Source organism: Phaethon aethereus (genome assembly GCF_964289735.1).
Source record: "Phaethon aethereus genome assembly, chromosome: Z".
Lineage (NCBI taxonomy): Eukaryota > Metazoa > Chordata > Aves > Phaethontiformes > Phaethontidae > Phaethon > Phaethon aethereus.
Window position 1 is genome coordinate 17,215,015 of NC_138577.1, and position 19,690 is coordinate 17,234,704.

General features: G+C 44.6%; 1 protein-coding gene across 1 annotated transcript in view; it reads right to left on the reverse strand.

Moving 5' to 3' along the window:
• The window catches only part of C6 (complement C6), a gene marked incomplete at its 5' end in the record, with an annotated part of 37,144 nt that overhangs the window by 4,918 nt on the left and 12,536 nt on the right, over positions 1–19,690 (reverse strand). The window contains 9 exons of the mRNA XM_082013529.1: positions 5,742–5,832; positions 6,356–6,547; positions 7,531–7,663; positions 8,073–8,184; positions 9,276–9,447; positions 11,862–12,087; positions 13,025–13,191; positions 14,140–14,262; positions 14,968–15,208. Coding sequence (XP_081869655.1) covers positions 5,742–5,832; positions 6,356–6,547; positions 7,531–7,663; positions 8,073–8,184; positions 9,276–9,447; positions 11,862–12,087; positions 13,025–13,191; positions 14,140–14,262; positions 14,968–15,208 — 1,457 coding nt within the window. The remainder of the gene's footprint in view (positions 1–5,741; positions 5,833–6,355; positions 6,548–7,530; positions 7,664–8,072; positions 8,185–9,275; positions 9,448–11,861; positions 12,088–13,024; positions 13,192–14,139; positions 14,263–14,967; positions 15,209–19,690) is intronic.

Genomic DNA, 19,690 nt, shown 5'->3' on the forward strand with positions numbered 1-19,690 from the left:
AGGTGCACAAGTCCTCAGCCTCTGGAGACGACTCCTGTCGGGTGTGAAGGAAAGGTATCCCTTCAAGGAAGATGTTCTATGTCACCCAGGCAAGTGGACCACCATGGAGAAAGGTATCCAGTACCTGAGGGAGCTAGCGGTGCTGGAAGTGATTTATGGTGACTTGGACAATGGACAATCATCCAAAGATCCAGATGAAGTCAATTGCACGCAACCTATGTGGCGGAAGTTTGTACGGAGTGCACCATCATCATATGCCAACTCATTAGCAGTAATGGCCTGGAAGGACGGAGAGAGACCAACGGTGGATGAATTGGCTGGCCAACTCCGGCAATACGAAGAAAGTCTCTCTTCCTCCCTACGGGCCTGCGTCTCTGCTATAGAGAAACTGTCCCGAGAGTTCCGGCAATTCAAAGAGGATATGCCCTACCCTCCACCCATACGGACCAGTGTCTCAGCCATTAGGAGTAAGCGCTCTTCTGTTCAAGAGAGAAGATATAGAGGATACACACCACGAGCCACCCTGTGGTTTCAATTGCGTGACTACGGAGAGGACATGAGGAGGTGGGATGGAAAACCTACCTCGACCCTAGAGGCACGAATAAGCGAGCTGCAAGGAAAAACAATTACAAAAGGGGGTTCAGGTTCCTCGAGGAAAATCGTCGCTCCACTTTCCAGTGGGCAGCTTCCCAGAAAGAATAGAAGAGCTGATCTCACCTCTGATCCTCTTGAAGGGACTTCTGATTCCTATTTACAAGAAGTGGGTAACGAGTACTATGAGCAGGATTAGAGGGGCCCTGCCTCCAGCCAGGCGGAGGAGAGGGACAACCGAGTTTATTGGACTGTGTGGATTAGATGGCCTGGCACGTCAGACCCACAGGAATATAAGGCTTTAGTGGACACCGGTGCACAATGTACCCTGATGCCATCAAGCCATATAGGGGCAGAACCCATCTGTATTTCTGGAGTGACAGGGGGATCCCAACAGCTGACTGTACTGGAGGCTGAAGTGAGCCTAACTGGGAATGAGTGGCAGAAGCACCCCATTGTGACTGGCCCGGAGGCTCCGTGCATCCTGGGCATAGACTACCTCAGCAGAGGGTATTTCAAGGATCCAAAAGGGTACCGGTGGGCTTTTGGTATAGCTGCCTTGGAGACGGAAGAAATTAAACAGCTGTCCACCTTGCCTGGTCTCTCAGAGGACCCTTCTGTGGTGGGGTTGCTCAGGGTCAAAGAACAACAGGTGCCGATCGCTACCACAACAGTGCACCGGCGGCAATATCGCACCAACAGAGACTCCCTGATCCCCATCCATGAGCTGATTCGTCGGCTGGAGAGCCAAGGAGTGATCAGCAAGACTCACTCACCCTTCAACAGCCCCATATGGCCAGTGCGAAAGTCTAATGGAGAGTGGAGACTGACAGTAGACTATCGTGGCCTGAATGAAGTCACGCCGCCACTGAGCGCTGCTGTGCCGGACATGCTAGAACTTCAATATGAACTGGAGTCAAAGGCAGCCAAGTGGTACGCCACCATTGATATTGCTAACGCGTTTTTCTCGATCCCTTTGGCAGCAGAGTGCAGGCCACAGTTTGCTTTCACTTGGAGAGGTGTCCAATACACCTGGAATCGACTTCCCCAGGGGTGGAAACACAGCCCTACCATTTGCCATGGGCTGATACAAACTGCACTGGAACAGGGTGAAGCTCCAGAGCATCTGCAATACATTGATGACATCATCGTATGGGGCAACACAGCAGAAGACGTTTTCGAGAAAGGGAAGAAAATAATTCAAGTCCTTCTGAAAGCTGGTTTTGCTATAAAGCAAAGTAAAGTCAAGGGACCTGCACAAGAGATCCAGTTTTTAGGAATAAAATGGCAAGATGGACGTCGACAGATCCCAACGGATGTGATCAACAAAATAACAGCTATGTCTCCACCAACTAGCAAAAAAGAAACACAAGCATTTCTGGGTGTTGTGGGTTTCTGGAGAATGCATATTCCAAATTACAGTCTGATTGTAAGCCCTCTTTATCAAGTGACCCGGAAGAAGAACGATTTTAAATGGGGCCCTGAGCAACGACAAGCCTTCGAACAAATCAAACAGGAGATAGTTCATGCCGTAGCCCTCGGGCCAGTACGGGCAGGACAAGATGTTAAAAATGTGCTCTACACGGCAGCCGGGGAGAATGGCCCTACCTGGAGTCTCTGGCAGAAGGCACCAGGAGAGACTCGAGGTCGACCTCTAGGGTTTTGGAGTCGAGGATATAGGGGATCTGAGTCCCGCTATACTCCAACTGAAAAGGAGATATTGGCGGCATATGAAGGAGTTCGAGCTGCCTCAGAAGTGGTTGGTACTGAAGCACAGCTCCTCCTGGCACCCCGACTGCCGGTGCTGGGCTGGATGTTCAAAGGGAGGGTCCCCTCTACACATCATGCGACTGATGCTACGTGGAGTAAGTGGGTCGCGCTTATTACACAGCGGGCTCGAATAGGAAATCTTAATCGCCCGGGAATCTTGGAAGTGATCATGGACTGGCCAGAAGGCAAAGATTTTGGAATATCACCGGAAGAGGAGGTGGCGCGTGCTGAAGAGGCTCCACCATATAATGAACTGCCAGAGAACGAAAGGCAATATGCCCTGTTTACTGATGGGTCCTGTCGTATTGTAGGCAAACATCGAAGGTGGAAAGCTGCTGTATGGAGCCCTATACGACGAGTTGCAGAAGTGGCTGAAGGACAAGGTGAATCAAGTCAGTTTGCGGAGGTGAAAGCCATCCAGCTGGCTTTAGATATTGCTGAACGAGAAAAATGGCCAGTACTCTATCTTTATACTGACTCATGGATGGTAGCAAATGCTCTATGGGGGTGGCTGCAGCAATGGAAGCAGAGCAACTGGCAACGCAGAGGCAAGCCCATCTGGGCTGCTGAATTGTGGCAAGATATTGCTGCCCGACTAGAGAATCTCGTCATAAAAGTACGTCACGTAGATGCTCACGTACCCAAGAGTCGGGCCACCGAAGAACATCAAAACAACCATCAGGTGGATCAGGCTGCTAAGATTGAAGTGGCTCAGGTGGATCTGGACTGGCAACATAAGGGTGAATTATTTATAGCTCGGTGGGCCCATGACACCTCAGGCCATCAGGGAAGAGATGCAACATATAGATGGGCTCGGGATCGAGGGGTGGACCTGACCATGGATGCTATTGCACAGGTTATCCATGAATGTGAAACGTGTGCTGCGATCAAACAAGCCAAGCGGTTAAAGCCTCTCTGGTATGAAGGACGATGGTTGAAATATAAATATGGGGAGGCCTGGCAGATTGACTATATCACACTTCCACAAACTCGCCAAGGCAAGCGCTATGTGCTTACCATGGTGGAAGCAACCACCGGATGGCTGGAAATATACCCTGTGCCCCATGCCACCGCCTGGAACACTATCCTGGGCCTTGAAAAGCAAGTCTTATGGCGACATGGCACCCCCGAAAGAATTGAGTCAGACAATGGGACTCATTTCCGAAACAACCTCATAGACACCTGGGCCAAAGAGCACGGCATTGAGTGGGTGTATCATATCCCCTATCATGCACCAGCTTCCGGAAAAATTGAACGATACAACGGACTGTTAAAGACTACACTGAGAGCAATGGGTGATGGGACATTCAAAAATTGGGATAAACATTTAGCCAAAGCCACCTGGTTAGTCAACACTAGGGGATCTACTAATAGAGCCGGCCCTGCCCAATCAAAACTTCTACGTACTGTAGAAGGGGATAAAGTCCCTGTGGTGCATGTGAGAAACATGCTGGGGAAGACAGTCTGGGTTACTCCTGCATTAGGAAAAGGCAAACCCATTCGTGGGATTGCCTTTGCCCAGGGACCTGGGTGCACTTGGTGGGTAATGCGGAAGGATGGGGAAGTCCGACGTGTACCTCAAGGAGACTTGATTTTGGGTGAAAACAGTCAATGATTTGAATTGTATTATGTTAATTGTTCAGAATGACATTACTACTATGGCTGCTATCTACCATATCAATGGTATTATAGTAAGAATCACCCAGACTGATGAAGAATGAGCTTCACTGAAACCAAGCAACGTGCAGCAGTGATGAAACCAGAACTGGCTTCAGCAGCTTGCGCCCAACAAATCCTTCGAGATCGACATCTTCGACCTGCAGATCATGGACATGGACCGTGCCAGATGACAATCCAACACCACATACCATCTCCCCTGCCCTGAGAGACTGCTATGATGGATGAAGCCCAGAGTCATGGACTGACTGAACTCCATAGACATTTTAAGTGATGGCCCATGGACTAAGAGAGTGATATCTGTGTGTATATATTAAAGGACAGGAAGAGTAATAATGAATAATTGGAATGTATTGAAAAGTATAGGACCTGGGCATGACGTAAATGGTATGGAATAAGGGGTGGATACTGTCCTGGTTTCAGCCAGGATAGAGCTGGTTTTCCTCACAGAAGCTAGTGTGAGACTGTGTTTTGGATTTGGGATGAGGAACTGTTGATAATGTGCTGATGTTTTGGGTTGTTGCTGAGCCGTCAAGGACAGTCCAGCTTCTTGTGCTGGCCTGCCAGCGAGCAGGCTGGGGGTGCACGGGGAGCTGGGAGGGGACACAGCCGGGACAGCTGACCCAGACTGGCCAAAGAGATATTCCCTACCATACGACGTCATGCCCAGTACATAAACTGGAGTTGGCCGCGGGGCGGAAATCGCTGCTCGGGGACGGGCTGTCGATCACGGGGTGGTGAGCAATTTCTGTATTGGGCATCACTTGTTCTTATACATTCCTTTGTTGGTATTATCATTATTGTTCCCTTCTTTCTTTCTGTCCTATTAAACCGTGTTTATCTCAACCCACGAGGTTTTTCCTAATTCTCTCCCCCGTCCCGCTGTGGGAGGGAGAGTGAGCGAGCGGCTGCGTGGTGCTTAGCTGCCGGCTGGGGCTAAACCACGACACCTGTATACTTTTGACAATGTCTATCACCCTCTGCGCAAGCTCTCTTTCTACCCAAGGACTCTTGAGGGAGAGAAGATACCTAGTTATTTGGGCACTGACATGAATGAGATGAAGCCCATGCCACGGGACCTGCCTGTGGTCACACAGGAGCCCTGTGGTGGAATGTGCATTGATCTCAGCCCTACAACAGCCCAACTCATATTCAGTCTGTGGTCATCTTCCCTGTCTCCAGCCCCACACCACACCTCCACCCTGGCCAGTCATTTACTAAAAGTCCTCTAGGATAACCCTCTATTCACTTGAAGGCTCAATGGCCTGTGCAGGTCATGTTGTGTAAAGAGACAGTAAACCCAAGTCTTATGTACTTTTATACACTCTGGAGACTGAAACATACAGTGTATTTTGCAGCATGTTCATCTGAAAAACGTGAATCTCAAACACAAGGAGCATGACCTATTATAGCAAAGTGATGACAATGAAAAGACAGATATTGGAGGAATAAAGAGAAGAATAGTTAGGATCTCTAGTAGCAGATGGTAATGTAGATTAGAAGGATGCACCCTGATGTGCCATTTGGTTAATGTCATTGTTCATTTATTTCATACAGGGGCATAGCTGGCTAATATCTGAACAGAGAGTATCCCTGAATTGCTGTTGTGATTTGTTACTCTGCCTGGTATGTGTCACAGTGGTCTTGGTCTATCAATGGAGAAACTTCAACTTTTCTTTTTCTAATGAAAGTACTTAACTTACCCACAATCTTCTTCTGGAGCCATACAAACACACTGAGATCCAACCTGCTTTTGTCCTGGATTGCAAACACCTCTAATTTTAGTTTGCACATCTGAAACAAGAGTGTGAGAGTTATTGTAACTAGTAACAAAGTGAACAGAAATATCTTAGACTTATGCCATAAAATCTAAAATGGATTTATTTCAGTTTATCCCATATTTCTCTCTTCAAAAGCTGCTGTCGTTATGTTTCCACAAGTATGCATCAGTCTTTGGAAAAAACACTGGAAAATCCTGTACAAGAAGAGAAACTGAAGTGTCAGTAGAATGCAATCTCCTACTTTACCTTCATAAAGCCTTGTTAAGACAGCAGGGGTTTGTTTTGTTTTTAAAAAACAGCTTCAGTATCTCAATTTCATAATTTAATTGTACAGTACATTGCACCCAAAAATTCTGAATGCAGAAGTTTGGGACTGAAATTATGTGGCACTGTGGTAAGGACAAAGTAAAACCAAACTTAATGAACAGTGGCAATATGCTTTAACACCAGTCATCTGCCTCCTAGTTCTGGCTAAACTAAGCTGTGCTGTTAATACCGGCAGTATAGAACAGTAAAGTACCTGCAGGCATACTAACCTTTTTCACATGTAATAGATCTCAAAATAGGAGGTATCCAGGACAGGTCTTTCCCACAGGTATACTGTGTTTGACCAGTGACTATAAATCCAGCTTGGCAGCTCAGCTTCATGGTTTCACCAATGGTGTACTGTTGCTTAAATGGGGAAATTGTGACACTGTCAGATGTAGGTGGCCTGAGGCATACTGAGGCTGTAATAAATGAGAAAAAAGTATAATTCTTGCTCATTTTATGGTGTGTGGATATTTCCAACAAGTCATAATGCTTCATCTGAAGAGCCATAAAGACACTCAATAACACTGAACATTTGACTGACGTTCAAAACTAATAAATATTTAAAATAATTAAGTCTAGAAACTTTAAGTGCCCTGTCATAGTCTTTAAAAATACTTTTCAATCAATAACTAAATAATTGCAATGTGTTTCTAATACATGCTAATATGAGTAATTTAATTTTACAGTTTAAAAATAATAAGAAAGGCATTAGCAGCATTTTTTAATTTTTCTTCCATAAATGAAGCTATTAATAAAAAATTAAAATGAATGTCAATAGAAAGCTGGTAAGTATATTCAGGTAAATTTTTTGATAAAATGAACACTAAGTCAATGGAATCACACCGAGTTCTAGAAAACTACTGGAATCTCTCCTGTTAGCAAACCCAGGTCAGTTATGATCCTTAATTCTTAATTGGACTGTAAATACTTCAAGGCATTGGTTTATAGTGGGGATTTTCAAGGCAACCTGGGAGGTGGGGGTGGTTAGAGACACATCCATTTAATATAAAAAATGATAGACAAATTCCTCTGAGAATGCTTTCTTGACAACATTAACTGTCATCAACTTAAAGATGTAAGTCTGGAAGCACAAGATGAGTCCTTCTATTACAGATATTTAAAACTAGACAAGAGAAGGACCTCACAGAATCTATCTGAGGGTTTTCTAAAGCACTGAATATTACAGTATTCTTACAGAGCACATAATACTAACACTTGTGAATTGAAAGAGGAATGATTTAGGTTTTTGCCATGTCTACATGAAATACCTTCCTAAAATGCTATCTTTTCAGATATCGTTATAGTTCCCTTTGTTAAAACCTGTGCTTAAAATCTATTTTGTGTCCTTTTCTTCAACTTCTGTTTTGTTGTTGAGCTAAATTAGTTCTTTCTTTCTTACGTTGACATTCAACAAGTTGCTGCATCCAGGTTTGATCAGGCAAACACCGAAGGAATTGATAACCACTGAGGACATGACCACTCACACAGGCAATTTCAGCTTCTTCTCCCACAGCATACTGGTTCTTTTCATTCTACAACAAAGAAGCCAAAAAGTCCCTCAAAAGTCTATGGTAATGGGACTGGACATTGTCAAAAGAAACAATGATAAAAGCCTGGTGACATGATGTAATGAATGTGTGCTTTTCACACTCTGAATTATGAGTCACCCACTCACCTATGTAATGATGCTTGTCCAGCTGCACTAACTGATGTCATGGTTACAAAACAAGGATTCAAGGACCACTGAAATGGATTTTACCTTGCCTGTGCTTCAGTTGCTTGTGGACTTTGGTGGACTAGGATGCCACAGCATGCCACATACACAGCAACATGCTCACTAGCATAGCAGCTAGCTTGAGTATCAGGCACATGTAGCAAAGAAGCTGTAAAATTTCCCAGCTCTGCAACTACTACACTTTCTTTCTTATCACTCATGCTCACCCTGATAAAGCCATTTTCTGGTGGGTCTGGCCTGGAGCATCCAGACTCAGGTTCAGTGATCAAGATGTCCTCTTCCCTCCTGGCTTCATCGTCATTTACACAAGGAGCACCTCTGAAAAGTAAAAATTTGCTGGTAAGGATGTACCTTAAATATCGGTGTCACCAAATAACAATGGAAGAATGTCAGGAGCTTTGGACAGGAATGCTGTAGGTGTGTCTTGTCTCCCCCATTCCATGGTGAAAAAACTATTTTGTTAAATAAATGATGGTAGACATCAAAAGTTGCAGGTGTTGATAGGAGGTAGATTGTGAGAGTGCTAAAAAAGTGATAGAGACAGGACTACAATTTCCGTTGACATAACTCATGAAGTATTTTTACGGAGTAAGACAAAGAGGCGAAGAACAGCATACGGAGGAAGCCTCTGGGGAGTCCACATGATTTGGTTGGGTTTAAGATAGCATAGTCAAAACCCACCTCTTGCCATCAGGCAATGGTTAAAGGAGGCTGGTGTCTGTGAGCGTGGCACTGTACAGCCTGTGGTGTCTAACTGAGATCAGTAACGAGGAACTGTGGAGCCCATTGCTTTTAATTCTCCCCTATACGCTCCAGCATCTCCTCCATAGTCATTACAGCAGGGATGACGAAAATCCTGCTTCAGCTCTTAGTTCCAGCAGAAAAACTGAATCCGTACAAAGCCGTTCTCTTGAAGATGCAAGAAACTGAGACAGTTTGGGGTTGGAGTTATGATAAGAAACCATACAAAACTGGTACATCAGACATACTCAAAGTGGGAATACGAAAAGCTTGTTAGTTTCAGTGGATTCTCTGAGACTGAGTTCAGACCTAAACCTCTGAGAGAACAGAATGTGATATTAAAAAACTGGAAACTGTGAACTTCCATGAAGGGAAGCAGATGAGTTCTCCGTGGCTTTGGACAAGAAGCTGTGCAAAGCAGTGTAAGCAATCTACAGACATATTTTATTATGGAATTCATCAGCCATTTTCTAGGAATAAACAATTAATAAATCCAAACTTGAAGAAACTTGCAAAGATTTTCAGACATTTCCTTCTGTCAGCCCCCACCACAGAAGTTCAGACAGGAGACCTGTCTGCTATTTATCCTTGGTAGTCACAAAGCCACTCTGCAGGGCTCCTTAACTCTGCACCATGACTGGAGATCTTTTGATCTACCATCTTCTTACCTGTCCATGAACATAGAGACATAACAGTCCTCCTCTTCTTCCCGTTCACCTTCACAGGGCTTCCCGCCGTTCATCGGGGAGGGGTTATTACACTCGCGGGTCCTTCTTGTTTTGAAGGAAGCATCGCATGAACTCCATTCAGACCAGCAACCCCAGCGGCCATCGACAGCGACTGCAACAAATAAAAGAAATCCCATCTTCTGGTAGATCTGCACCATATGTAGTATTTGTCTTAAGGCCACATACGAGTGGGATGATGGTAAATTCACAATAACTGTTTTCAGGAAGCCGTTAAGGGAGTAGATTGTCTCTAGAATGTAAAGTTTTCCAAAGAGATGGTCAGCAAATTCCAGCTGCTTCATGAAAACCTAAAATACATCTTCCTTCCTAGTTTTGATTGCAAGTAACATACAAACCGAAAAGCAGCACACAGAGATGTTTCAGTTTTCATAGTGCTGACAACCTTTTTAGATAGCTCAGTATTTAATGAGTTATTAAATAAACCTGAGCTCTAACACCGTATCTAAACCCAAAATCTACATCTCATGCAAGCTAAATTAAAACACTACTGTCGTTTCTTCACCCCAGGTATTTTGTCTGAGTCATCATCAAGCATATATAAAAATTTTTATTTCCACACCATTTCTTTTCAGCATGCAATAAACTTTCTACATCTATTTCTATCTGCATATCTTCAATTGTTTATTTCTTTCAAAATATTTCTTTATCAGGGCCAGATAATGAGACGTGTAGCTGCCTAAGTGACTTCCCCTTCTGTCCACTTTTGGTCCTGGAATATAAATATATATAATAATAAATACAATATTGTAAGTCTCTTTTGTTTGGCACTAACGCCACACCTATGGCAATTTCATTCAAAAACCTGTTTGCATAGAATTACTCTTTAAATTCTTCAGAACAATTATTATGTTCCCTCTCCTTAAGACAACAGAGTTTTTCTTTCACGTTGTATTCAACAATTTTTATCTCCATTAGCCCATTTCGTCGTAAGCATAATAGGCTATAGAGAAAGCTAAAGCATGGGTTTCTTAATTTTTGCATCAGTTATCTTTGATCTCAACTTCACCCTTATTGTTGAACATCTCATTTCCTATTATCTTCATTATGTAGCTAAGGAATTTTTTACCATGTCTTACAATTTCTTTTGAGCCATGCCTATTCAGTTTGATTTTTTATTTTTAATCCTACCTTTATTCTTATACTTTCTGACCATCACCATATAGTAAGAAGTGTTAAGGATTTAGTAATGAGATGTTATGCCAGGTTCATCTTTGATGAATACATACCAGAAAGACCATATTTATCTATATTGGGTCTAGCTAAGATGGAGTTAATTTTCCCCATAGCAACCCTCATAGTGCTGTGCTGTGTATTGGTAGCTAGAAAGGTGTTGACAACACACCAGTGTTTTGGCTACTGCTGGGCAGTGCTGGCGCAGCATCAGGGCTGCCTCTCCAACATTCTGCACCCACCAATAGGCTGGGCGTGGGCAAGATCTTGGGAGCAGACATAGCCAGGGCAGCTGACCCAAATGGATACCATATCTGAATGAGCATGTGAACATGAGCCAGCAGTGTGCCCAGGTGGCCAAGAAAGCCAACAGCATCCTGGCTTGTATCAGAAATAGTGTGGCCAGCAGGAGTAGGGAAGTGATCGTGCCCCTGTACTCGGCACTGGTGAGGCTGCACCTCGAATGCTGTGTTCAGTTTTGGGCCCCTCACTACAAGAATGACGTTGAGGAGCTGGAGTGTGTCCAGAGAAAGGCAACAAAGCTGGTGAGGAGTCTGGAGAACAAGACTTATGAGGAATGGCTGAGGGAACTGGGGTTGTTTTATCTGGAGAAACAGAGCCTGAAGTGAGACCTCATTGCTCCCTACAACTACCTGAAAGGGGGTTGTGGCGACGAGGGTGTTGGTCTCTTCTCCCAAGTAACCAGTGATAGGACGAGAGGAAATAACCTCAAGTTGCGGCCTGGGAGGTTTAGATTGGATATTAGGAAAAATTTCTTTATCGAGAGAGTGGTCAAGCATTGAAACAGGCTGCCCAGGGAGGTGGTGAAGTCACCATCACTGGAAGTGTTCAAAAATTATGTGGATGTGGTGCTTCAGTACATGCTTTAGTGGGCATGACGGTATTGAGTTGATGGTTGGACTTGATGATCTTAAAGGTCCTTTCCAACCTTAATGATTCTGTGATTCATATGACGTCAGCTCAACAATAAAAGATAGGAGAAAGGAAGGCGGGGGGGGCTTTCTTTTTTTATGGCATTTATCTGCTGGAATTTGGAACAACCAGTGTGCATACTGAAGTCCTACTTCCTGGGAAGTGGCTGGGCATTGCCTGCTGATGGGAAGTAGAGAATAAATCTTTTGTTTTCCTTTGCTTCCACACACAGCCTTTGCTTTCTGCTTATTAAACTACCTTTATCTTGACCCGTGTGTTTTTTTCCATCTTATTTCTCCCCCCCATCCTACTCAGGAAGGAAGTGGTAGAGCAGCTTGGTGGCACCTGGCATCCAACCAAGGTCAACCCACCATAACACCATGACACTATCACCCCAAATACCTGATTTGTAACCCGGAGCTCGCGTCTCGCAGTTTTTGCCGTAGGTGCCAGCCTGGCAGAGGCAGAGGCACTCCGTCCCAGAAAGCACAGGTCTGCCATTGTTAGGGCATGGGGCACACTGGCAAGGGTCAAACCTGCCCGAGTACTCTCTCAGGGCTCTCCTCAGGTTGCGACGTTTTGTCACGGCACATGGCACATTCTTCACCAGATCCACAATGGGCGACACCTGGTAGACAGCCGTTCAGTAAGCAGTTACCTAGACACAGCCGGGTCCTGCTGGGGGAGATGCAGGATTGCAAGGGCACTAGAGCCTACATATGAAGCTATCCCACACAGGAGTTGAGCGTGTTGAAAGTTACGGTGGCTTTAAAGGAGCATGACAGTGCTCTATACTTACATTACCCTGTTTATGTTGCTTTTATTTCCTCAGTTTAGGACTCAGTGAGCCAGTGGAAAACCAACCAAGTGGGATAACATGTCTAAAAATTCAGGACACCGTAGATGACGTGGGGTTTGCTTACACCTGGTCCCTGCCGTGTGAGACATCCCTGTACTGCCTTCAGCAGCGCAGCAGCTGCAGTAGGAGAAAGATCGCTGCATGCTGCGCTCAGGCAGGTTTTGCTGTTTGCCCCAAGAGCTTTGCTGCTGCTGCTGAGCGGCTGCTGTGCCAGCGGGGGAGCCAGGCAGCTCCGAGCACTCATGACAGTGCCGGCACACTGCGTTAAGCGAGCAGGACAGAGATACCGGGGGACCGCTCTTTTCTTTCAGTTTAGCTATGTGCCATACCTTGCGACATAGGCCTGACAAGGGAAACAGCATAGGGAAAAAAGCATTGCCAGCACCATGCACTGCTTTCCGGCACAGTAACTAACGCTTGCCCATGCCTGAGCTCCTGCTGGTGCCAGAGTAATTCACTCATATTCATCCATCTTGCTCCTACTGTCCATGGACGATGCAAACCTGGTGTGGCTTATAAACCGACACGCAGAAGAAGTAGTTCTAATAAATGTTTTGCATGTTTATGTTATGCCCGTATGCATGTGCATTCATATCACACACAGCATCATTCCCATTTGAAAGACAAAACACCTGCAGAGCCCTCTGAAGAGGTGCTAAGTGGAGACCGCTCTCCTATCTCAGTGTTTCTCTTGTTCTCCTCTTACCTCGAAGTCAATTACCACGGGATTGTCCTTCGTTGATTCCAGCCAGTTTGTGAAGACTGTGTGTCCTGGAAAAGCCCCCTTTTTCTCCCAGGCCAGAGCTGCAGCATATTCTGACCTGCCACCTTTTACCAGGGAGAGTGACCGTTCGGCTGACTCCAAAATGGAACCTGAAAGGGAATTTCATCACAGTATTGTCAGGCAAAGGCCTCCAAAGACAGTGGGTGTAACAGAGTTCTAAGAAGTGTAAGAGGGTATAAAAGATTCATTTTTTGCTGCTACTCTTGGAGGAATGATGCCTAAGCTCAGAAAAACAATCCCCACTGTAACAGCAGCCTGTCATAGTCTTCCAGATGAAAGTGTCTGAGACCTCAGTCATGCAGATATTCAGAACTACACGAGACACTTGTGGAAAATGCAGAGGATACATCAGGCTCCTACAGAAGAATACATTGCAAGGGAGGATCTTTAATCCCAGCTGTGAACACCTCAGTAATGGGAACTGATGATAAAATGAGGACAAGCAGGATGAAATCTCTGTTTATAGTGATGCAGAAACATTACTCTTTCCATGCTTGCAGAAAATGCACCAAGTTTCTGCAGTTTTCTGAGACACATTTCTGTCATTGCCAGAGACTCCTGCACCTAGATGTCTGCTTGGTACGAGGAAGACGGGAGTGGAAGGCAGGGACCATGTTCTGCACAACTCTCTCAATGAGCCCCGAGCAAACCTTAAAGAACATCAGGGACTCAGTCGTGATCATACGTTTCTAGTTGTGCCCATTTCCCAGTTCAGCATGCCTGGCCCTGGACCCAGGGCCATGGGGAATGTTTGTAAGATCCCTGACTGTCTGGAAGAGCCAGTACCACTGGATCCCCAATGATGGTGCTCCAGAGCAGAGGAAGAACACTCCTACATCATAATTTATTTTGCAAGTAAGACAATGTTTCCAGTGCTTGCTTCAGAGATGAACAGTGAAACACTGGCTCCTCTGACAGTAGTGGAAGAGCATCTGTAGTTCAACAAAGCTGGGTGGCCACCTGGGGCACCTATCTGAGGGGAATGGTATCCCTCAGGGTAAGTAACAGGACGTGGGCCCTGTTCTTATCATGGTCACCTTCATGTTTCACAGTCATCCTGTTCGTGGTGCACCTGGTACTGACTTTCTTTTTCTTCCGGAAGAACACACGCCTTGTTGTTTCTGTTCGGACACACTCCATTGATTCATCCACTGCCAGGCCTAGAAATACCACAGAGCAGCATGTTCATCACCATAACCAAGTTACGTGACTGGCACCATGCCCCCAGGCTCCCGCACCAAGGTGAGCCATTACAGGTCTGCTTGCTCCTCACCCTGTAGAGGCTTCATTACTGCAGGCACCTGATTCCTCAGGTACAAACAACATTGGACTGTGTCATGCTTACCATCCCTTTTAGGTACCCTCCCATACCCATGCAAATCACAACAGCGACATTAAGGATCCCAGCTTTTAACCTGAAATTTCCACTTTTGTGGTATTGTTTTTTCATTTTGACAGTTTGGCAGTCATGGGATTATTTTTAGAATAATTTCTAATCAATACCAACAGCTTTAATGACCTTTAATCACAAAAGGTACAACTTACACCTCTCAGACCTCAGTCCCACACTGAAGCATACTGAAACACCTTTTCCTGGTGGCACCCGGTCTCTGAAGGTCTTAAGAGCTTTTGCTGAACACAATGACATTTACTGAATAAGGAACCTCTTGAACTTTTCAAATTAAGACAGTGTAAAGCAGAAATTTCTTCTTGCTCTATATTTAGTCGGTGTAGGTAATTCCTGGGTCTATGCAAGTCTAAAGCATTTTTTGCTGTTGAAATTACTCTGTGGCGTAAGGACTAAAAACAAAGATACAAAAACCTGGTAAACAAATCATGATATTTTCTTGTTAAAGATTACGTACCTGAGTTCTTCAATTCCTCAGAGCTGTACTGGTAAAGAATGTCATAGGAACCACCCATCTTCCCAGCGGTGTAGTAATGAGTGCCAAAGTCATCAAATACTCTGCTGTATAAAGCGTAGTTGTACTCCAGGGGCAGGTGGTTAAGTGCTTTTAGAAAGACATCAGAGAGCTGCAGATCTGACTGTTTCATTGTGAAGTTTGCAACAGAAATTACTTTATGGACTCTAATAAAGTTGGAATTCTAGAAATAAGAAAAAGGGTGTCTTAGCACCTTCATAGGTGGTTAGTTGCACGATGTAGAGGAGCCAGGATTATGTCCTAAGATACATAGCAAGAACCAATTAATCCTGTGTATCATGCTGCTTTAATGATGAACAAACTAACATTGGCGTTTCCAAAAGCCCTGTGAGGTTCTTGAGGACAATGCTCATTACTCCTTATACATTGTGGGAGTGTATAGAATTCCAACAAAAATTAGGACTTCCTGGCTACCTACCAAACAGAAAGCAAAAGGATTCCTCCCATAACAAATACACCAGCAATTGATAAGACAACCAAAAGTTGCAGAGGAAAGGCTTCAGGTGTTTTGCAAATAAACTGGTGAATGGATATTTTGGAATATATAGTAGTAACAGTAAATAACTCACTGTTACGAAGTTTCACAATTTATCAGTCTGCTAAAATTAAAACTAAACTGCAGAGATAAAGATCTCATTGAGATCAGCTGTCAGGCTGTTAATGTGAGAGGCAAAAAAACCCGTTCAAAACCTGGAAACATCTCTTACATTTAGAAAAAAGAATGATGGTTTTGAAACATCTAATTCATATATTTTTGCAATGTTAGCGCCTGTTTATGTGGGAATTTAACTAAATGGAAAGGAGAGAAACAGAAAATACTGCAAGAAGGGATTTATAAAGTTACAAGGGGAACTGATGGCACAAGGCCAAAGCAAAGAGATCAAGAGCAAAAGGAGGGGCAGGAAAGTGAAGCAAATGACCAACCTGCAGATCGAAAAGATTCATTATGAAACAATTTGTTACTGATCTACACATGGGTTCTTCTGATGAATTTTGCTGCTGGCAGGTTGTCTCTACTCCATTTCTGTCTCCAAGGTCACTTGGCTTAGAAGAGACAAGGATGCATAGAGACAGGGAGTTCCCCCAGCTGGGACTGGCCAACGTAATGTGCAAGCTGGACATCACCTCTCAGTCCTGCACAGCCCTGCTTATTTCAGAGCTCTTATTTAGACATTGGGGAACAAAGCTAAGGACACTCAGCTTTCTGCTGCAGTAAGAATAAGAATGGAAGAAATAGGGTATGTAAAAATTCCCAATACTCAGCTCCTAAAATACCCTGTAGTAACATAATTTTTTAGGATTTTCGGGTGATTTACGTTCTGATCCTCAGTTTTCAGCTGTGCCAGCTAACATTTCAGTTACGACACATAAAATTACAGGCCACTTCTGCAAATACTGATTCTAAAACTTTAGTTGGATAGGAGGCACTTGCATGCTAAAAATTACTTCCTGCTTGACATGCATTTCACTTTTCCATTTTCTGCTAGTAAAAGTATCCTAAGTGCTTTTATTACTAGCAGTTAAGTGCTTTTATTACTAGCAATTTACATTATAGTTGTCAAACCCAGTGATTTCTATGTTAAACCCCTGAGATACACACGATGTTGGAAACCCTCACTTGTAGAGCAATCCCAGGAAATTGGATTCCGAAGTCTCCAGTCGTTTCTGGGCACTTGTTTAATCATAGTGGTAAGCCCTGGTGCCTGTGGCAAACTTGACCCTTGAGTAAGTATTACTACAAAATATTAACAGATCAGGGATGATTATTCCCAGAGAAAGCCTGATCTAAATCAAGCATGAATACTCAAGTTCAGTTTTGTTATACAAACTACTTCATTGACAAAAAGTGACCAAACACAAGCTGAGCTGGACTAATGTTGAAACCAGTAGTTTTAATTAGAAATTTTCTAACAAAGCAGGTTTTCACCTGCACATGGTGATTAAGTAGTCTTTCATCCCAAATATCATAAGCAGAGTTGCCACAGAATCATGTCTGTCCCTGCCTGACATTCCAGGGATGGAGATGTCTTCCTGTTTTAGAGCTTTCAGTTTTTCAATTGTAGTTCAAGCAGTCCAGTTAACTGCTGCCAGAAATACTAGGAACAAGGGCTAAGGGAATGGGCACAAATTCTGATACAAAGCCTTCAGAAGTCCTTTGTCATCACAGCATGGGAATTCAGTGACAAAAAAGTGAAGAAAACAGTACATAAAAAAAACAACATAGAGCAGGATGGGCAAGATTAGTGGACATGCTGTTGCCTACGGATATGTAAGCTGAATCCCATCCTAGATGGTTACCATGATGCAGAAGATATAAGGGAAGTCATGAGGATGATCTTTAAGGACACCTTTCATGGAGTGCAAGAGCTCTTGATCTTCAGGTGTAAGAAATCAGGAAAGGAAGGGAAGAGAGCTGCATGGCTGAGTGGAGACCTGATGGGCAAACTCAAGGCCAAGAAGGAAACGCACAGGCAGTGGAAGCAGGGACAGGTATCCTGGGATGAGTACAGGGACGCTGCCTGGTTGTGTAGGGATGAGGTCAGTAGGGCCAAGGCACAGCTGGAGCTGAACATGGCAAGTAACACAAAGAATAATAAGAAGGGCTTCTACAGGTATGTCAGTCAGAAAAGGAAAGTCAAAGAAAACGTAACCCATTTGATGGACAAGACTGGCAAACTGGCAACAATGGATGAGGAGAAGGCTGAGGTACTCAGTGACTTCTTTGTCTCAGTCTTCACTGGCAGTCCCTCTCCCAAAACCTCTCGAGTGGATGGACGGCAAGTTGGGGACAGGATGAACAAAGTCCCTCCCACTGTAAAAGAAGATCAGGTTTGAAACCACATGAGGAACTTGAACATACACGAGTCTATGGGACCTGATGAGATGTATCCCAGAGAGGGAACTGGCCGATGTAATTGCCAAGCCACTCTGCATGATATTTGAAAAGTTGTGGCAGTCAGGTGAAGACCCTGGAGACTGGAAAAAGGGAAACATTACACCCATCTTTAAAAAGGTAGCAAGGAGGACCCTGGGAACTACCAACCTGTCAGCCTCCCCTCTGTGCCTGGGAAGATCATGGAACAGATCCTTTCAGAAGCTATGCCAAGGCACATGGAAGACAGGGAGGTGATTCAAGACAACCAGCATGGCTTCATGAAGCCAAGTCCTGCCTGACCAACCTAGTGGCTTTCTCTGATGAAGTAACCACATCAGTGAAGAAGGGAAGAGCTATGGATATCATCTACCTGGACTTCTGTAAGGCCTTTTACACAGTCCGCCACAACATCCTTCTCTCTACATTGGAAAGATATGGATTTGTTGGGTGGACTGTTGGGTGGATGAGGAATTGGTTGGATAGTCATATCCAGAGGGTAGTGGTCAATGGCTCAATGTCCAGATGGAGATCGGTGACAAGTGGTGTCCATCAGGGACCTGTACTGGGACAAGTATGCTTTAATATCTTCATCAGTGACATAGAGAGTGGGACTGAGAGCACCCTCAGCAGATTTGCAGATGATACCAAGCTGACTGGTGCAGCTGACACACCTGAAGAATACAGAGGGACCTGGAGAAGACTTGAGGAATGGGTCCATGTGAACCTCATGAGGTTCAACAAGGCCAAGTGCAGGGCCCTGCACCTGGGTCAGGGCAACCCCCACTATCAATATAGGCTGGGGGATGAAGGGATTGAGAGCAACCTTGCCAAAAAGGACTTGGGGAACTCGTGGATGAAAAGTTGGACATGGGCCAGCAATGTTCCAATCTAGAAGGCCAACCATAACCTGGGCTGCATCCAAAGCAGTGTAGCCAGCAATTCGAGGGAGGTGATTCTGCCCCTCTATTCCACTCTGGTGAAACTCCATCTGGAGTCCTGCATCCAGCTCTGGAGCCCTCTGCACAGGAAAGACATGAACCTCCTGGAGCAGGTCCAGAGGAGGCCACAACTAGATCAGAGGGATGGAACACCTCTCCTGTGAGGACAGGCTGAGGCAGTGGGGATTGTTAAGCCTGGAGAAGAGAAGGCTCCAGGGACACCTTCTTGCAGCCTTCCAGTTCTTAAAGGGGACTTGTGAGAAAGACAGGGACAGATTTTTTAGCAGGGCCTGTAACGATAGGACAAGGGGTAATGGTTTTAAACTAAAATAGGGTAAATTTAGACTAGACGTAAGGAAAAAAATATTAAGGGGTTTTTAAGGATTTTTGGCACATATGCTATTAGGATTTTTATGCCTCACTGAGAAAAATTAAACTGCAACAAGTCAAAACATTGCTTCCACCTTTACTAAAGAAAGTCAGTAAGTCTTCACACAGCTGTTGTAGTGAGAACTCAGAGCACCTTTCCAAATAATTCATCAATGAATAAGCCCTTCAGAGAGATTTGAGTATAATCAAACCCAAAATATGGCAAAACGAGGCAGAAAAACCATCAATCTTGCCAATGAACCAAGGGGAGAAGAGGCAGTATATCTTTTTTCCTTACCTGAGCTCCTGGCTCCTTGCACCAACGGTGCCAGCTTAGAAAAGAGATGAAGCCCTACAGGACTCCCTCCATTACTTTGTTCACTCCCTCACTGTACCATACATAGACAAACGCTGTTTATTCTTACCTGTGAGCAAAACTCCAACCAATCAATACACCAGAAGC